General features: G+C 39.9%; 1 protein-coding gene across 33 annotated transcripts in view; it reads left to right on the forward strand.

The window, feature by feature from the left end:
• LOC123932319 (sarcolemma associated protein) overlaps positions 1-7,166 on the forward strand; it is a 149,790-nt gene extending 142,624 nt beyond the window's left edge. For 18 of the 33 annotated variants that reach the window (XM_045990207.1, XM_045990208.1, XM_045990228.1 and 15 more), the window contains 2 exons: positions 1,577-1,711; positions 5,282-7,166. In XM_045990207.1, coding sequence (XP_045846163.1) covers positions 1,577-1,711; positions 5,282-5,374 — 228 coding nt within the window. In that variant the 3' untranslated portion in view covers positions 5,375-7,166. Of the gene's footprint in view, positions 1-1,576; positions 1,712-3,666; positions 3,757-5,281 lie in introns of all 33 variants that reach the window. The other 15 variants (XM_045990210.1, XM_045990211.1, XM_045990230.1 and 12 more) reach the window with 1 other exon arrangement.
• Positions 7,167-19,878: the final 12,712 nt, after the last annotated feature.

Below are 19,878 nucleotides of genomic sequence, written 5' to 3' on the forward strand. Positions count from 1 at the left end.
GACTGACTCAGGAAAGTTGTCTGGCTTCACCATCCAGTTCTGGGGCCAGAGCCCTTCCCACTCTGCTCACATGCTGAAGGTAAACAGCAGGCTCTTCCTGACTGAGCTGCCTTCCTGTCACTCTGCTTCACAGCCCCTGGAATGGAGAAATGATTAAGTGCTTTGGTATAAAGGGCAGGCTGGATGTAAAAATAGTGGGAAAGGAAAGTAAGGGAGAATTTAGGTCAGCAAAGCAGTTTTCACTTATCCTTTATTAGTCACTGTTAAGAATCAGATCATTGAGAATTGATTATGTTTTAAGAGACTAGTCTAGGTATACTGAATTTGCTTTGGCAGCCTGCTGGCAACCTTCTGCCTTCTGGAAGAAAGTCCACAGACCCCACAAAAAAAGCTGTCATAAAGTCCATGAATCTTACTCTGTAGTTCATTGTTTGGCATAGAACCTGGACTTGTTCTGGGAACACTGTTAGGTAACAGGGAGTTCCTTCACATTTTACCTCCCACTCAGTACCTGTATCTTTGTTCCCACTCACTAATGATCTCTCTGTTGACGCTAATCCCCCTGCCTCCACCTCTTTGGAGGTATGCTGTGTCCCATGGTGCATTTTTATTATACTCGGCCCTTGTCTGTCTTTCTTCCTTCTAAAACCTTCAGAGATGGCAGAGTGGGGCAGTGGAGGCTGAGACAGAGGCATAGCCAGGAGCAAAACAATTTTGCTCTTTGACTGGAAGCTTGCACATACGATGCAATATCTAGAAGTAGAACCAGTCAGAATTCCTGCCTCCTTGGCACTTAAATAGAAACAAGCCATACTATCCAGCATTGATGTCACCTGCATTCAGAGGAGAGCTTATCTGTCTGAACATCAAATTATATTCACTGAACAGTTTTTCGGAGCAGGAAGTGGCATGTTTCACTCTAGAAAAATATTTGTAAGGAATAGAGTTGTAAAAATTATTTACTAATGCTTACAAGTTTTAGGTCAAAAAATAGAAATGTCCCAATCATAGTGGTTAGTACTATCTATCTATCTATCTATCTATATATCTGTTTACATCATTTGCCTAGAAGTTCATTTATCCAGAACACTATACTACCCAGTGATGCCTGGGTCAAGGAAACCCTGATGGGAGTTAGCACTTCTCACTTAGGACTAAAATAGCTTGGCTGACACTGGTTACCAGGATATAAACTCAGACTTCCTAACCTTGCCATTTAATTAACCTATGGAGTTTTTTTCTATACTTGCTTTTCTTTGGGTCAGTTTGAAAATTATTTTACTTTTCCACTCAGTGGAAAAAGAGTGACCCTTTAGAAACAGATGACGCAGTGGTGATTTCTCTTTATTTTATTTTATTTTTTTAACGCCAGGGCCATAAAGTTCTAACGTAGAATAAAGTTAACATTAAAGACTTCCTATTATTAGTGCAAATGATTCTTAACCTCCTGAAAACAAAAAGGCTTGACTTTGATGTTGCAGGTGGCTAAATAAGGTCTGGTATTAAGCCTGACTAGAACCATAACTTCATACCCATTTTAAGTTGAGTCTGCACACTCTTTTTTCTTTGCCTTTAGTATGAAAAGACACAGACTGTACTCTCAGAGCTGAAGTTGAAGTTTGAAATGACTGAGCAGGAAAAACAATCAATCACAGATGAGCTCAAACAATGTAAAGACAACCTGAAGCTGCTCCGAGAGAAAGGAAATAATGTAAGTCTTTGCAAACTGGCTTAGCTTTGACTGAGAGGCAGGTGAGAGCCCTGAAATGGATTTTTCAGAGGACTTTATTATTGATTTGAGAAATTGAGGCTTATAGTACATGAACTAAACTTTTCATTATGAAATTCCATGATGGAATCTTTGTGCTGTCAAATTTTTGAGTAAGAATTTGCCCCTTTAATCAGTATCCTTAGAAGAGCCTGAGGACTGCCTGGAGGAAGAGCCTTGTTTACAAGAAAATAATTTACCTAAGAACTGTCAGATTTTCCCAGATGAATCTGAAGTTCTGTCACCAAGCCATCGTCTGGCACTTCATTTCTCCTGCTGAGAGATGAAACACTATACCACCAAGGACCCACCTAAGAAAGAGTAGTACATACTGACTCCTTAGCATTTGGCTGTATAAAAAAAATGGAAACTTAATTACAGTTTTCATTTTATACTAATATGTTCTCACTAAAGCATATTCCTAAAAAGCTTAGTGTCTTTTTGACCTCCTATAAATATTAGGGAATCTTTATTGAGTTTCTGTAGGACTGTGTGTATGTGTGTGTGTGTGTGTGAAATTGGAACATTTTCATATAAATTGAGTTTACTGTTAGTTTTTCATTTACTAGAAAGGCAGTTGGTTTTTAAAAAGATGTTACATATACTAAATAAGTGTTGTGTTCTACGTTTTGGTGATCATTGCCTTTGTGGGCCCTAACTGATGGCTGTTCAGTGTAGTTGGTTGTGCTCTGACTTATTTCAAGTCCCTCTCATGGCTTGGACACTGCAGTGGCGTAAGCCGCACCCTTCCTCCAGAGGAAAGCACTCTGCTTAACTTTGTCGCACGAGTACGAAAGAGTGACGTTGCATGGCCATCCAATTACACAGTTGCACACAGAATGCTCATGAGTTGTGTCCAGCTGTCCTTCGCTAAAGAAAGTCTTAGCTTTTTAGAAAATGAAGTCTTGTTGCTTAGGTAGAAGCCCTTCAGGAGTTGATAAATTAGGTATGGAGGCTTTATGCTATAAGCAAAATTGTGTTTACTTTGGAAACGTAGATTACAGAACTCTTCTGAAATCAGATCATAATGGTTTGGTTACTTCTCTCTTTTGTGTTAATTCATATCTTTCTGAGTATGGAATTTCAGTCCGCCTTCTACTAAATTAACCTATGAAGACATCTAGCATAATCAGAATGGATCTGTCTGTACTATTTAGAGGTTTTCAAAAGTAACCTGGCTATTATTATTTATAGTTGTACCAAGAATTTACCTTAAAGGTGAATTTCCTTTTTCTGTGCTATTAGACTTAAGGTACTAAATTTTTCTCTGTAATAAAACTCACTGTAGTAACTCTTTCCAGTTTTAAAAATTTATTATATTCTGATAACATAGCTGAAAACCCTGAGACTCAGCTGGCTGTCTTTATATATCCAATGTTTATCACACATTGTGTCAGATCTCTTGCTTGGTTTAGGAAGCATGTATCACAAGGCATTTTATTTTTAAGCTTAAAAGCAGTACCATCTTGAGGAAGACAATTTTGGTTTAAAAAAAAGGTTTCGTTGGAGGGATAAAATAAACTTTAGCCATTTCTAAGAGACTACATTATCAAATAATGGATTCCAGCTGTGGAACAAAAATAATGTAAGGTCAAGCAGAGCATCAGTTGGTGAAGTGTTGCCATCGCTCTGTCTTAAAGTGCTACATTTCGTTAGGGATTAGGGGCACCCACATTGTCCACTGCCTCCAGCTGTCCCTTTTAAACTGGTAGTACCACAGTCCCGTCATTCTAGATTGTATTAGATGTCTTTAAAATGTTTGAATCAGTGCAAAACCTGAGTTCTTTTACTTCTATTACCTCAGTCTTCCTACCCTCCTTCCCACCATGGGGTCTAAATCATCTTATCTGATTTTTTTTATAGCATAAAATGATTTTAATATCCCTTCCCTTCTTTAGCCTTCCATATTACAACCCGTCCCAGCCGTATTCATCGGCCTATTCCTGGCTTTCCTGTTTTGGTGTTTCGGTCCATTGTGGTAGAGAAAGGTACAAGCACTACTGTTGAGTCCTTGTCTGTTTGTCCCCGTCACCTGTTTGTGCCATATTTGTAATATAGTGCATGGCAAAACCACACAGGTATTTCGTTACCTGAAGCAAACCCTTCATTTAGTATGCCATGTGTTGTGTCATATGAATGATTTGAACGATCAACTAATCGCATAACATTTTGTCTTGTTTCCTTTGTAGTACTGCTAACCATGAATTAATTCCAACCTAACCAGTTGTTAATGTGCTGCCTTTAACTGAGTCTTTGTCTCTAGCAAACTGGAGTAAACTAAGAATTGCTGCAATATCGTACCCCCCCCCAATTAAGTGTTTAATCAGATTTGAATGAGAAATGAAGCGTTTGCCTCTTTGAAATTTTCAGCCAGCTTTCTTCCCCTCCTCCTCTCCCTCTTCTACTCCGTAGTGTAGAGTTTCTTCCTTTCAACTCTTTACCTGTATTTACACTGTGGCTGTGAAGACAAAAAAGGATAAGATTAGCATAATGAGCTATTGGCTCACAATCTCAACCCCAGTGTGTACATACTTATGGACAGGGAGCCTGCTTCCTCCTCTCTGTCTCTCTGCCTGCTTGTGATCTCTGTCAAATAAATAAATAAAATCTTAAACAACAACAAAAAAATTAAGGAGTACTCGCGTGGGTCTCGGTTTAAAAAAAAAAAAAAAGTATAGGATAGGAGTATAAACCTATCCTCTATCTCTCTGAGCCTTGATCTGCAACATCAGAATATTTCTTTAAAAGCCAGCTTTCTCATTAAGACTCTCAGTATGCTAGTGAAAGGAAAGCTGTCTGCCAGAGCATGTTAGTTTCATAACGCCCTCTGAAAGTTAGTAGGGAGTCGCCCACCCATGCTTACCTGCAACAAGCATGCGTGTTAGTAGAACATATGAGATAATCCATGACATTACTACATTGGACATGGTCTTTACCAAAAGTGTCCAAGAGGCAGGGTCCTAATAGTACTTCCCTGTCTTGAACCCCATCTGATCTTGTCTTCTGTGGTTTCACATTAGAGGATCAAAGCTTAGACCATTTTCTTTCTGCCACCTTACCCACTAGCTACTTGTGTAAAACTACCCCAACATAGAAATCTGGTTTTTATCAAGAAATAAACATTTAGGCAGACATGTAGTCCAGGCATCCGTGTATATCAGTTAGTTGTAATATACGGATACCGGAGTAAGTAAAGCAGGCTCGGCCCACAGGTTTTCTTAGAAGTCACTATTAGGTTTCAACTGTAATGAAATTGAAAACTGCCTAAGACTTTCCTGAGCTGTATCAGACTTGCACACAACTGTCCTCTAAAACTGTTCCTGCTGTCACGGCTCTCCTCACACCTGTACTCCCTCACCTTTTTTCCTTTGCTTTTTAAAATGTATTCTTACGCAAAGATAAGGTTTTTCTAATATTCTGTTAAGTATTCAGGATTCTCTGGAACCAAGGGGTTAATAGGTATGAAGAGAGAGGGAAGAATGTGATATTGACTCTTGGTTTCTTTCCACACAGAAACCCTGGCCCTGGATGCCCATGTTGGCTGCCCTGGTTGCGGTGACAGCCATCGTGCTGTACGTGCCAGGTCTGGCCAGAGCGTCTCCATGAGAGCGTTTCTTGAGTCCGTACACCGTCCTCCCTTTAGAAGCTGGCATCACACTCATGCTGGGGACAAACAGAACCATTTTCTTCCTTTTTACCTCTTAAGACAGCAGAAGTGCAAGAATACAGCTGTAGGGTCATTGCTTTAAATTATATAAAATGTATCTATCTATAAAGAGGATATAAAATTGTGACTTTATTCTACTGTAAGCAATAATTTGCTTGCAATTTTTCATGTAATTTTTAAATTAGTATGTTGAGATTCTGAATATTATGGTGGCCTAAAGTAGGCTTCTTGGTACACCAAATTATTTATAACATTAAATTTATGGGTATTTTACTCTGAATTCTAATGGCCAGATAATTCATTTTTCTGATTCGATAACTACCCAAACCAAACAGCCAGTACATACATGGGAAGAGAGGCCCTGTGTGCTCAGTGCCTATCAGTTTGAAATATATACACATATATATATATTTTTTACATATTTACGCCATTTTTACTTGTTATAAAACCACTGAGCTATTGGGAACAAGACTTAGAGACAACTATTTGTGTGGATTTTCTTTCTTTCTTTCTTTCTTTTTTTAAGGAGAAATACACTTGGAAAATATTCTGTTCTAGTGATAATTTGGGGAATATGTGCACGCTTGTTCAGCCTTAATGTGACTTGACGATGTGGAGGACATCAACTTTGAAAAACTTTCCATGAGAGTGTGTATTTTCTTGAGCAAACTGAAATATTTCTGGGAGCAAAAACAATTCTACAATTTCAGTGCAGTAAACCAAACTGTTGAGTCAATTGGAATGTAATTTATTAAACCTCATGTATTTAAAGAGATATTTTCTTTAAAAGCCAAGTTACTTTCCCATATACAGCATTTTAGGAAGCATGATTTTTTTTTCTATCATCTCTTCCTCCAAGCATGTTTAATTGAAGAAAGAATTAATATCTCTTTAGATAAGCTTTTACTGACTTAATTTGGTTATGATATTTCAAAGCTAATTCATGTTCAAGGTGAGCTGTTGTTACTTACCAACAGATTTCCTGATCGGGTATGCAAATGGTTATTTTCTTTTTACTGTTGTTAATTGGGACTTTCTGTTTATGAGAAGCATTATTCCCAAGATTAATAGTGTTCCATGCACAGTGAGGCACCTAAACACTGCTTGATGTTATAAATTTAAAACACAGAAGTGAAAGTTTAGCTATGGTTTTGTGCGGCACCACAGTTATGTCAATAAAATTTATTTAGGTCATAGAATATCCTAAAGTATCACATAGTTAAATTTTTCAGTCAATGAAGACTGGGAGGGAATGTCAGTGAATTGGCTTGAATGTTCTGTGGCAATCCACAGGCCTAGCCAAATGTTGATAGAAGTTTAGGATATAATTTGCCTTGTGATGTTTGGCAGTCATTGTTTATACTTTAAAGGTTATATTTTAAGCTATTTGGGATTTACTGTTGGGAGGATCACTAGATTTATGGAGGAATTAGTCACAAACGACTTGTAGAAAATGCTGTCATATAGTTCATTTCATCGTTTTCTGTTGCAGGAAGCCACTCCACCACAGAATGCTAATATGCCAGTGGTACCCAGTACCTCTTGTATATAGGTTATTGCAAATATTGTTCTGAAATGCTTAACTTCAGAATTACATTTTTTAAAGTAAATAATTGTTTTAAATCTATTTTGTAAAGATATAAAGTACAATAGAATTTCTGGAGTACAGATTAAACTATTTGCACTAACACACGTGATGTGCATGATTTAATAAAATAACTTTACTCTCCCTATGCATTTTTGAGTTGGATATCATTGAACTCTTAGTGTTTACTATTAGATTGTTAATAATCTTTTCTTGAAATGACTCTTAATGCAACATAATATATATTTGGTGTCCTTCAGGGTTTAAAAGAAAACACCGAGCTATTACCTTTCAGTTTTATTAACCTTTTATTCAACTTACTGCTCTAATTTTTCTCCCTTTTACGATGGTTATTGTTAAAACATGACTCACTTGCCAGACAAGTCTCTTTAAATGTAGAGTCTAGTATCAATATTTACTTTATTCAAATTGAATTAATGGGTTTTTGCAGTTACTGCCAGTTTTTCTTAGGAATATAAATGAGTTTATTCATAAGCAATACCTCCAGTTTCATTCAGTTTACTTCCAGGTTAAATAAAGAGTAGGATTATTCACTGGTAGTAATAGTCATTAAGAAATTTTAATCATAGTAGTTAAGATTGAACAACTGTATAATGATATATTTAAGAATTACCCAGAGGTACTGCATGGCTGGCTCAGGAAAGGAACGTGGCACTGAAGCTACACAGATCTAGCTCCCTGGCTGTGCCTTTTAGCAGCTTTTGCCTTGAGGGCAAATCACTTACCTTCTTTGAGTCTCCAGTTCCTCATTTATAAAATGGAGAGAGTACTATCTAGATGCCTAATAATAGTATGAAAATTAAAAAGTAACATGTGACGTGTCATTCGAGTGGTAAATAAGTGTTTATGAGAATGTCACACTGGAAAAACTGCAGATATTTAAGTTTCAAGAGAACCAGTAAAGCTATTTAAAATGAATTGGTAACTCAACTGTTGAGACTTTCTACCTGTGTGAATTAGACGTAACTGGAGTATCATGAATCCTGAGAAAGCATCATCACCTAGCTCTGTTCATCCCCTTCATGACTGTGTCTTTGGGAAGTAGTATGCTTAGTTTGATAACAGGCCAAGGCTTACAACAGTTTGGTATTCTTGTTGCAACTGCCTTCAGAGTCACTCTGGGTCACATGTGAAAACCAGTCACACTGCTGAACAGTAAGAGGCTTGCAACTAAAAATAGTATTGCCTCGCTTGATCTCTCGCTTTAATCACCAGATTCTACCCCCAGTGTTTCTCGGCTCCTTCCAGTGATTATATCTACTGTCAAAAGGATGGAAATCTGCCACATACAAACTACATACAACTTCAATAACTTAAATAAACTACATACAACTTTAATAAAACAACTTTGATAAAAACGTACAGCCTTGTTTCAAAAAATTCACTTCTAGAAATTTTGAAAACATAATTATGTGCACTAAATTTTGACTATCAGGACATTTAATGTGGTGGGGTCTTTTGTTTGTTTTGTTTGTTTGTTTTTTGTAATAGTGATGGGTAAATAACCTAAATATCCAGCAGTGGGTCATTGGTTAAATAAATAAATATTGATACCCCTACAGATGACTGTGCTTACGAAGTGTATGGGAAGATATTCATAAGGTATATTACGGTAAAAGAGTTTGCTGGTATAGAATAACCCTGGTTTTAAAGAAAAAGATGTAGAATATAGAATATGTTTATATAAGCAGGAGGACTCAGATTTATATCCAGGCCAAGTAAGTAGTGCTTCTGTCAGTATGATTTTGGGTTGGTTATCTTCTCCTTTTATAATTTCTGATTTATTTTTCGTAGTAAATAGTGCTCGCTTCGGCAGCACATATATTTTCATAGTAAATATATGGTGCTCTTGTAAATTTTTTAAAGTTTTTTTTTTTGTTTTACTTTAAATTACAAACAAAAAGTATTCTGCAAAATTCCAAATTGGTTTCCATAATTGAATGAGTAAGTAACTTGTCAAAGTACCTACATTTAAAGGGACTGATGTTCATTTGCACTTAATGAGTTCTGGTGTGTTCATTTCAAAATTGGACTTACACTTTTAAACATGTTTTGTGCATATGTGTACGTAGAATTCTAGAAGAGCCTTTATCCATGCTTACCTTTTGCCTATCAGGGAAAAAATCCAGGGAATTTTTGACTCAGAGTAAGAATAATTGTTACAAAGTTGAGAATTATGATGATTACTTTGTCTTTTGCTATACCACATTGTGTCCCAGGCTTCAATGGTTTTATATCCATTCATTTAACAAATATTTAGTGAGTGACTAGTATGACACACTGTACTAGATCCTGACATTACTCGGTCCCTGTTGTTACAGAGTTTTTGTATAGAGGAGAAATACAGGCAAGGAAGTTGGCATTTACAGTACTGGATAGGAAAGGAAGACATAAGAGCCAGTGGGACCATAGAAGAGGGGTACACTTCCTCTGACTTTCAGCCACCCAACCACCCAAGCCAGAAACACCTGGCTGTGGAGCCAAAGGTAAGTTTCCCTTCTAGGAGGTCAGGGTAACCAGACTGGTTTCTCTCGAAGTACCTGGCTTTGCAAACCAGTAAGATCTGAGATTGATTTTCCTAGAAAAGACATTATGGTTGGAAAGCATTTTTTAAAGATTTATTTATTTATTCTTAGAGAATCTCAAGCAGACTGCTGGGCACAGAGCCCCATTGGGACTCATTCTCACAACCCCAAGATCATGACCTGAGCTGAAATAGAGTAAGACGCCTAACTGACTGAGCCATCCAGGTGCCCCTAGAGAGCATTTCTAAGGCTTTATGGTCTGTCTTGGAGTTTTGCCCTATTGAATAGTCTGAACCATACCTTGCAAGTAACGGGTTAAAATTAAGGTGTTTTGGGTTTGTTTTTTTAAAGCCAGTGAAGTGTCATAACCAGACAGGTTCTTTGAAAAGATTCTCCCATTAATGGGCTGGGGCGTGGATTGGGTGGAGCCAAAAGTCCCTTGCACATGGAATCACGTGTTCACTGTATCTTACTGCATGTGTTTACAGTGCTGCTCATTCAGGAGATGAGGCAGCTGCATATTTCTTCCCAGAGATTAAGCATGTTTCAGGGCTCCTGGGTGGCTTAGTTGGGTAAACATCTGCCTTTGGCTCAGGTCATTATCTCGGGGTCCTAGGATGAGCTCCACATTGGGCTCCCTACTCAGTGGGGAGCCTGCTTTTCCTTCTCCCTCTGCCTGCCATTCCCCCTGCTTTGCACTCTTGTGCTCTCTCTCTGACAAATAAAATCTTAAAAAAAAAAAAAAAAAGATTTAGCATGTTTCAGCCCAGATCTTGTAATACATCATTTACTACCCTTGTCATATAAGGACACTGAGATCAAGCCTATGAAAAAGACAAGAACATTGAAAATAAAAGCAAAAGTGTCTGGGGTGGGGGATGGGGTGGAGGAATAAAGGAATTATTGCTGGTTATGCTTCTGCAGTCTACAGATGCTTTTCATTTTGACCTTTTGAATTGGCCCAAGTACATCTAGGTAGCCAAATTTCATTTAGCAGAGATTCAGACTTCTGTGAAATTACAGACTACAGGAGTTTTTTATCCTGAATTTTTATGTATGTCCCATTGTCTTGTTCCACGTAGAATTTGAAGCAGGCATGCCTGCTTGAACAGCATACCTGTCCCTCTTACGTTGGCAGGGATCCATTTCTGAGAGCCCGAGAACACTTCTTGGTGGCGGGCTCTCCAAGCAGCCAAAGAAGGAACACCAAAGGCACTAAAAAACCTCAACCATTTCCACTTCTTGAATCCCAAGTTTCTGTTGTGTATTACTGCACTGTTGATCAAATCTTTGCATAATTATGCCATTCTAGTTGTGGCTGAAAACTTGCTCTGAGATAATTAGCGTGTGCTTATTTAACCACCCCATCAAAATACCTCTCCCCATCCCCTGCCGTGTACTCCATAACTATAAAGAGTTAACATGTATTGGATATTTTCAATCAAATTTTTATTTTCCTTATAAAGGCGGTGTATATAAAGCTCATCACATTTTCTTCTACAAACTGAATTTGATATCGTTTTAAAGTTGGACATTCTAACTTAGCACTTCTTGTAGTTAATAAAATCACATTTTTATTTTTTTATTAACATATAATGTATTATTTGCTTCAGGGGCACAGGTCTGTGAACATCAGGCTTACACAATTCACAGCACTTACCATAGCACATACCCTCCCCAGTGTCCCATCACCCAGCCACCCCATCCCTCCCATCCCCCTCCACTCCAGTAACCCTCAGTTTGTTTCCTGAGATGAAGAGTCTCTTATGGTTTGTCTCCCTCCCTGGTCCCATCTTGTTTCACTTTTTCCCTCTCTTCCCCCACGAACCCCCGCCTGCCTCTCAAATTCCTCATATCAGAAAGATCATATGATAATTGTCTTTTTCTGATTGACTTATAAAATCACATTTTTGAAAAAACCATGACTGGAACCTCTGCATTTCCCTCTTAGTTGATCCTAACACACCAAATGTTTTTCTTCTCAGTACTTCAGCACGTACATGTTTTAATCCACACAACACCAGGTTAATGTTTAACCCCCTATGTCAGATAGTGGTCTGATTTTCAATATACTTACGTTTCAAGCAGTTTGAAATGGGTGTTCTAATTGTACTTGTGGAAGCGCCTGGGTGGCGCAGTTGGTTAAACGTCTGACTCTTGGTTTCAGCTTAGGTCATGGTCTCAGGGTTGTGACATCAAGCCCCATGGCAGGCTTTGCGCTCAGTGTGGGGTCTGCTTGAGATTCGCTCTCCCATCTTCCCCTCCTGTTCATGCTCTTGTGCGCTCTCTCGCTCTCTCTCAAGTAAATAAATCTTTTTTAAAAAATTGTACTTTGGGGTCAGTGCTCCTTGGAAGTGTATGCCCTACCCTGGAGCCTGTCCCTGATGCTCCCAGACAGAGATGGGCACTTCTTCCTGGGTTCCACCTTAGTGCCGCTTGAACCATGGCTTGCTCCATACTCTTATCTGTTTACATAACTGCCTTTCCTGCTGGGTCTCAATCTCTTCAACAGCAGAGGCTGAATTCTGTTTATCTGTAGATCCCTGGTGTCCAGCACCATTTCTGGGTCTTAAGGGGAGTTCAATAAACATTTGATGCAAAAAAAAAAAAAAAAAAAAACCACAAAAACCAAAACCATGAAATGTTTACCCTGCTATTTTCTCAGAACATTTCTTTCTCCCCTCCCTCTCCATCTCTCTCTCTCTGCATACATAAAGTGGTTTACGTAGGAAGTCATTGGTAGCATTTCCAATGCTGCAGAAATAAACTAACGTGGTAAGTAAGAGTTTCCACAGCAAAATTATCACTCCAAATACTACATAGCCAGCATCTCCTGAGTGATTCTTTAAATGCTTCTGGTCTGATACATTGCACCACTCATAATTGAAGGAATGGACCTTCTTGCTGTGAGAAAATGATATGAACAGGCCCATTATTTCTTAGAGAATCCATGAATGTATTCAGTGATGTAATTTAGGAAAAAAGCTTTGCATTTTAAATTAGGTGGTAGATTACATATGTGCTGTGTCCACATACAGCCCATATTATCAGTGAAGATGAGTAAGTACGATACCTGGAGTAAATAGTACCTTCTGTATGTCCAAGTGATCTGTCTTTGAATACTTAAAATTCATTTATTTTTCTGCTCTTGTTTTATAGCAAGATCCTTAAAACCTGCTGTTTTAGTTACCCATTGTCATATAACAAGTTATCCCCAAATCTGTCAACAAGGGTATCCCAAGCCTGTATTATCACAATTTCTGAGGATCCAGGAGCAGCTAAGCTGGGCGGTTCGGAACAGGGTCTCATGAAGTTGCAGTCAAGCTGGGATTGGAGGAGTCCTTTACAAGCTCACTTAGGCGGCTGTCGGCCTCAGGCTTTAGTTTCTCACCATAGGGCAGCTCAGACACAGCAGTTGTCTTCCCCCAGAACCAGTGATGGAAGTCTTTTGAATCTCTAAAGTGACATGTCGTCACTCTGCTATATTCTCATTCTCTTGGTTACACAGACTAACCCAGGTACAAGGGTGTGGATACTGAGAGGCAGCAGGGATCACTGGGAGCCAGTTTGGAGACTGGTTCCTCACCTAACTTCCCATTAGGAAACCTGAATTGTTGGCAGACTTGATTTTATAAAAAATACATATATATATATCAAAATGGACAAATTAAAAAGACTTTTGTAAGAATTACATCTTTCCCTCGTATCATTATTAATGTAGAAAGTCCAAAACGAGAGCCCTTGGGAAGTACATTTCTTTGGGTGACAAATTTTCAAGCTTGTGCTTCCTCAAGGTAACCGTCATACCTACAACTTAAGTTCAAAAGGTTTTATCAAGATTTCTCAAAGTAGATCTCTTAAAACTATGTCCTTCAACCATTATGTTATGTGAAAAGCTAAGGAAATGGTTTCTATTGGACACTCTGGGCTAGATGCACCTCTCCTCACAGCTTACCCCCCCCCCCCCCGCCATGCCATTAACTGCTGGTTCCCTCTCTGCCTTCCCCTGACTAGACTAGAAGCTCCCCAAGGGTTTCTACTGGGTCTTTACTCACTTCGGTGAGTACTTAAAGCTTAGTACAGTGGCTAGCATGTATTAGATACTCAATAAATATTTGTTGGGTAAAGGAAGTAGAAGCCATCTTCAGGTGGACTTGAAACACTACTTCTCTAGTTGTTCCTGGTAGCCATTTGTAGATAGTGTGATGGTATGGAATAAAATCATTGGTATGGAATAAAATCAATTAGTCACAGCAAACTTTCTGTTCCCCTGGATGTAAATTTGACTGTGGAAGAAGGCCTTGTTTTTCGTTTTTGCAGATTTTTGGCCTTTTTTTTTAAGATTTTATTTATTTGAGAGAGAATGAGAGAGAGCACAAGAGGGGGAAAGGTCAGAGGGAGAAGCAGACTCCCACTGAGCAGGGAGTCCTAGTGAGACTCCAGAATCATGACCTGAGCCAAAGGCAGTTGCTTAACCAACTGAGCCATCCAGGCATCCCTGGACTTTTTAAAAGTACACTTTAACACTACAGTGAGAAAAGCTGGACCTTATTTTCACAAATTACCAAGTAGAAAGGTACTGAATATGCATTTATCCCCTGCTTTGTCTCAATGAGGTTTTAAAGTAGCCTATACAGATACCTAAGATAAGGAATAGCATGGTTGAAATGAATATGGGAGGGGGAAAGAACAAAATAAAGAATGAGGATATAAAGTAGAGTGAAAACAGAAGGGGGAGAAATTATTCTATGCTCCCCTGCACTATGGCTCTAAGCTTTCTAATAACCAAGACAAAATCCAAATCAGTTACCACAGTCCATGTCCATAAGATTAATAATAAATTATTGAGATGTATGGGCACTTGATAGGAATTTCTCTCAGGGCTTTTTAAAAAATGCCTGGTATGTTCCACTCGATTTTGCTGTGAGCCTAAAATTGCCCCAGAAAATAGTCTTTAAAAAATGTACCTTGTATGATCTATGGAGTCCTGAGTATCTTCTTTTAAAAAGTATACAAAGTAGATGAAAGAGATTAACAGCATTTGTCAAAACTGGAAAGGGCAAGCAAAGATTTATTATACTATTTGCTCTATTTTTATGTATATTTGAAATTTCCCACAATATTTTTTTAAGAATTATTTATTTATTTATTTTAGAGTGCAAGCAGCGGGGAAGGGACACAGTGAGAGAGAGAATCCTTCAAGCTGACTCCCCACTGAATGTGGAGCCCGACTCGGGGTTCCATCTCACGATCCTGAGATCGTGACCTGAGCAGAAACCAAGAGTCAGACACTTAACCAATTATGCCACCTAGGCACCCCCACAATAATTTTTTTAAGATTTTATTTATTTATTTGATAGAGACAGTGAGAGAGGAAACACAAGCAGGGGAGGAGGGAGAGGTAGAAGCAGACTCCACACTGAGCAGGGAGTCAGATGCGGGGCTTGATCCCAGGACCCTGAGATCATGACCTGAGCCAAAGGAAGACGCCACCCAGGCGTCCCACCCCACAATAATTTTTTAAGTGTGTTTTTTTTAGTAGCATTTTTATTAAAGTCAATAATTGGACTTAATATCATTCTGACCCCAAATTTTCGGTATTGTATTAGCTAATGCTATACAGGATAAGAAATGCAACAGAGGGCTGGAAAGGAAAACAAATTTGTCATTTTCAGATCTTTTAATGATCTGTACAGAAAACCCAAAAGCATCTATGAATTATTAGGACTCACAGGAGTAGAATGAAGGTTGCTCAGTATAAGACAAACATACAAATATCAAGAGTTTCTAGGGGTGGATGGGTGGCTCAGTCAGTTAAGCATCTGCCTTCGGCTCAGGTCATGATTCCAGGGTCCTGAGACTGAGCCCCGCATCGGGCTCCCTGCTCAGCGGAAAGTCTTTCTCCCTCTCCCACTCCCCCTGCTTGCATTCCCTCTCTTGCTGTCTCTGTGTCAAATAAATAAAATATTTTTCAAAAAGTGTTTCTAAATACCAGTAACAGTTTGTTTTAAAATATAATAGGAAAATAGAACCTATGTATGATAGCATCAGAAACTATGAACTACCTGGAATAAAGCTTTGAATTAATAGAGAAATATGCTGTGGTTGTGAAGGATAAGGGTCAGAATCCTAAAAATGTCAATTCTCCCAAAATTAATTTATAAATATAATGTAATTCCAGTGGGATTTTTCTTTGACAACATAAATAAAAGAACTGATAGATTTCTGAGGAAATTTAAAGTTTCAAGAATTGCCAAGAACTGGGGCGCCTGGGTGGCTCAGTGGATTAAGCCGCTGCCTTCGGCTCAGGTCATGATCTCAGGGTCCTGGGATCGAGCCCCGCATCGGGATCTCTGCTCCGCAGGGAGCCTGCTTCCTCCTCTCTCTCTGCCTGCCTCTCTGCCTACTTGTGATCTCTCTCTCTCTGTCAAATAAATAAATAAAATCTTAAAAAAAAAAAAAAAAAAGAATTGCCAAGAACTTCTGCAAAAGATAAAGGACAGACTTGCTCCATCAAACTTCCAGGCTTCAAGAAAGCTATAATGACTTATTATTATTTTGTTTTTAAGATTTTATTCATTTATTTGAGAGTGAGCATGAAGAGGGGAAGGGCAGAGACTCCCTGTTGGGCAGGGAACCCCATGCTGTACTTGATCCCAGGACCCAGAGATCATGACCTGAGCCGAAGGCAGACACTTAGCCAACTAAGCCACCCAGGTGCCCCAAAAGCTATAATGATTTAGAACACAGTATTAGAGCAGAGGTAGACACATACATCCACATACAGTGGAACAAAAGAGCTCAGAAATCAAGCACCTGTGGGATCTTGGTACGTTGTAATATAGATCTCATTACATCGTAAGTCATGGAGAAATAATTCAATAAATAGTTTGAGGACAGTTGGGTTTCCGTATGGAAAAAATAAAAGCCAGTCTTTATATAAAAAATTAAATGCCAAGTAAATTAAAGACACATTATTAGGGAAAAAAAGAGGGTGGGACAAGTAATTGTTTGACCTTGGTGTTGGGTTAATTTACTAAGGTAAAAATAAATTCAACTATATTAACATTAAAAACTTATGCAATGGGGCACCTGGGTGGCTCAGTGGGTTAAGCCTCTGCCTTTGGCTCGTCAGGATCCCAGAGTCCTGGGATCAAGCCTTGTGTCCAACTCCCTGCTCAGTGGGAAGCCTGCTTCTTCCTCTCCCCCGGCCTGCCGCTCCTTCTGCTTGTGCTCTCTCTCTCTCTGTGTCACATAAATAAAATCTTTCTTAAAAAATGTGTGAGACTGACCAACAATCCCCCTTCTGATTATATATATTAGGGAAACTCACGTGTGTGTATGTGTGTGTGTGTGTGCAAGGATCCTTGTTCATGGAAGCATTGTAGATCATAGCAAAAACTGAGAAATAACCTAAATGTCCATCAATAAGGAAACACAAATTATGGTTTGTGGCTGTGTGAAGGAGTACTATCCAACATTAACTGTTAACAACTAATGAATGGGTTTATATGTATCAACTCTGCTACGGTTCAAACAATATTGAATGAGAACCACCACTCAGTTGCCTATGTAGCAAAAATGTAACTGTGACAGTAGAAATACTAACTTGGGGCACCTGGGTGGCTCAGTGGGTTAAGCCTCTGCCTTTGGCTTAGGTCATGATCTCAGGGTCGTGGGATCGAGCCCCACATCGGGCTCTCTGCTTGGTGGGGAGCCTGCTTCTCCCTCTGTCTCTGCCTGCTTCTCTGTCTACTTCTGATCTCTCTCTCTGTGTCAAATAAATAAATAAATAAATAAATAAATAAAAGGAAATACTACCTTGGTTTATTTGCTTCCGGGATGGTGGTGGAAGGGAAATAAGTCTCAGAGACGTGAAGGAGAAAGAGAAAGGACACCAGCTCTAACTGAAATGGGTCCTTTATTTCTTTAAAGAAAAAGAAAGGTTCATTTTTGATGACAGGTACATGGGTGTTTCTTACACTGTCTTCCATGCTTTGCATTTGAAGAAAAGTTCTGCTATTTCCATTGAGCAGACTGTCTCTGTAAGAAAGAGAAGCTTGTTTTCCCTGGGCAAGTGCTAGCTAGCTAGCTCTGGGCCCAGGCGGGTGTCAGCTGAGTGACCAAAACTCACTATTTTATTTTGCTTGATATTGTGCCTTTAAAAAAAAAAAAAAGTGTTTTAAATGCACTATACCATCCTTTGAAGCTGTTTCTTCAGAATAATGCCATCCTTATGGACGAAGGACATACTACACGCAAGCTTTCAGCAGCTCGGCCTCAGGCAGGCTGTGACAATATTCCTGAGAATTGCAGCTTACTCAGGAGTTTCCCTGAAAAGGAGAAGGAATTCCCAATCAAGCGAATTCTTTGGTGTCAGCCAAGGAGTTCACCGAGCCAGGCAAACCGCTGGAGGTTCTCTGGCCTCCTGGGCGTTCCCTGGAGCAGCAGCCTCCTTGTTTTGCAGGGAGGTGTTGGCTGGGACGTGGGTCCTGCACGCAGGGGGTGGCCCGCCCTCCTAACCAGGAGGAGCAGCCTCTGCCTGCCTGTGCGTCCAATGGCGGTGAGGCTGTGGGCACCCTGCTGGAAAGCAGACAGGCCTTGTCTGCCTCTCGGCCCGGCAGATGGTACACCATGCAGGAAAATGCAGAAAATCCTTTGCATTTTCAGGAGAAACTGGAGACTGGACATCATGGTCCCATTCCAGACTGAAGGGGAGGGAAGAATGCCATGTGAGGCAAACAAAACCCGTGTTCAGGCTCCCTTGGGCCAGTGGGGCTCCCAGCTGGCAACCTCTGTTCTAATCAAGACTAGATTTATAAAGAACCAGAAGCGCCTTATGCCAGAGTCGGACTTCATAGAACAATAAAATGTTCCAAAAATCTTGCAGCTAGGCAACTTTTATGCCAACTTTTTCTTTTACTGCACAATAACATTTTTTGTTTTGTTTAAGGAAAAAAAAAACAGCTACTATTTACTTTAACCATGGCATTAAAGAAAGGCCATTACACACCTAAAAAGTAGGGTTCACCTACCTAATAGTGGCCCACAATTCCTTCTGAAACTCTGGACAGCCAAATGCGTTTTGGAATCAAAAGTTGTTTACATGTTTGAAAGGTAGTATGGTACACATAACAACCCATAATAAAATGTAAAATTTCTGCAGCGAACCATATGAATACTAGACGAAGTGGAATCAGTAAAGGCTATAAATAACCACGTGTCAGTTCAGGACAGGATTTCCTGCCAAATGAGTTTTGGTGCCAAACTGAAAAACCTGGTTTCAGAGGTTTTTGGATTGTGGACCTGTATCAAAAAAGGGAAGGTCCTTTAAATGGACGAGCTTTATGAAAACCTTAGCATGTTGCCCTTACCTCTCTCTCAGGTCACCCTAGAGCCCTGGAGACTGCTCTCCTGGTCGGACATTTGGGAGCTTCTGAAGGAAGCCAAGACAAATCTTTCCATGCTTCCCCATCCTCATCTGGCTCCCTCCTGTGGCAGCATTTTATAATGGCAAGTGCTCCTTGCCAAGGGATCCTAGGTCCTTGTATCTCTAGCTGCATTGGTTCTTGTTCTAATCTACCCAGGACTCACTTCTCCTCTTTAGAGGGCACTTCCGTTACTGGAATGCACCTCTCCAAGCTGGCACAAGGCCCCTCGAGCTTCGTTCCTTCCTTTCTCAAGTGACAAAATTACCCTTCATATGTTCAGTGCCTTCTGGAGTGAAGGTGGTCTGTCGGGGTTTTCAAGAATAGTTCCCAGAGGGATCTGAATTGTAGAGCGTGGTGGGATTGGTCAGTTTGACATAGCTTCCTGTCCACGTGTCAGGAGTGGACGAGTTATATGTTTGAACAACCAGATCATACTGATGGCTCACATTGTTTTAGGAACAAATGACTTCTCTGGGAGAGCAGCTTGAGAAATTGAAGGGGGCAAGACTGCAGACGGGCTTGAAGGACAGGAAAGATTTTATTGGGGCCGTAACAGAAAGGCACTGATTGCAAGGGGAAGGCAGGAAAGCGTATGAGTGGGTTCCGGTAGCCTGGAGCTTCCCTGGAGGAAAAGGATTTGGAAGGACACCAGGAGGAGGAAATTTGTTTCAGGTGGCTGAAGTGGCTGAAGCAGAGGGACCTGGGTGTGCCCCTGAAAGGTGCAGAGGTCGCCTCGCTGCGGCGGAGGATTCGTGCATTTGGTTGTGAGGAGCCAGCGAACTGGCTTAAGCAGAAAAGAGAATTTATCACGAAGCTATACCAAAGGGCATTTCTGCTTCTGTCGCTCTGTCCCTGCTGGTGTCCTTCAAAATTTCCCTTGG

Source organism: Meles meles, chromosome 20 (genome assembly GCF_922984935.1).
Source record: "Meles meles chromosome 20, mMelMel3.1 paternal haplotype, whole genome shotgun sequence".
Classification (NCBI taxonomy): domain Eukaryota; kingdom Metazoa; phylum Chordata; class Mammalia; order Carnivora; family Mustelidae; genus Meles; species Meles meles.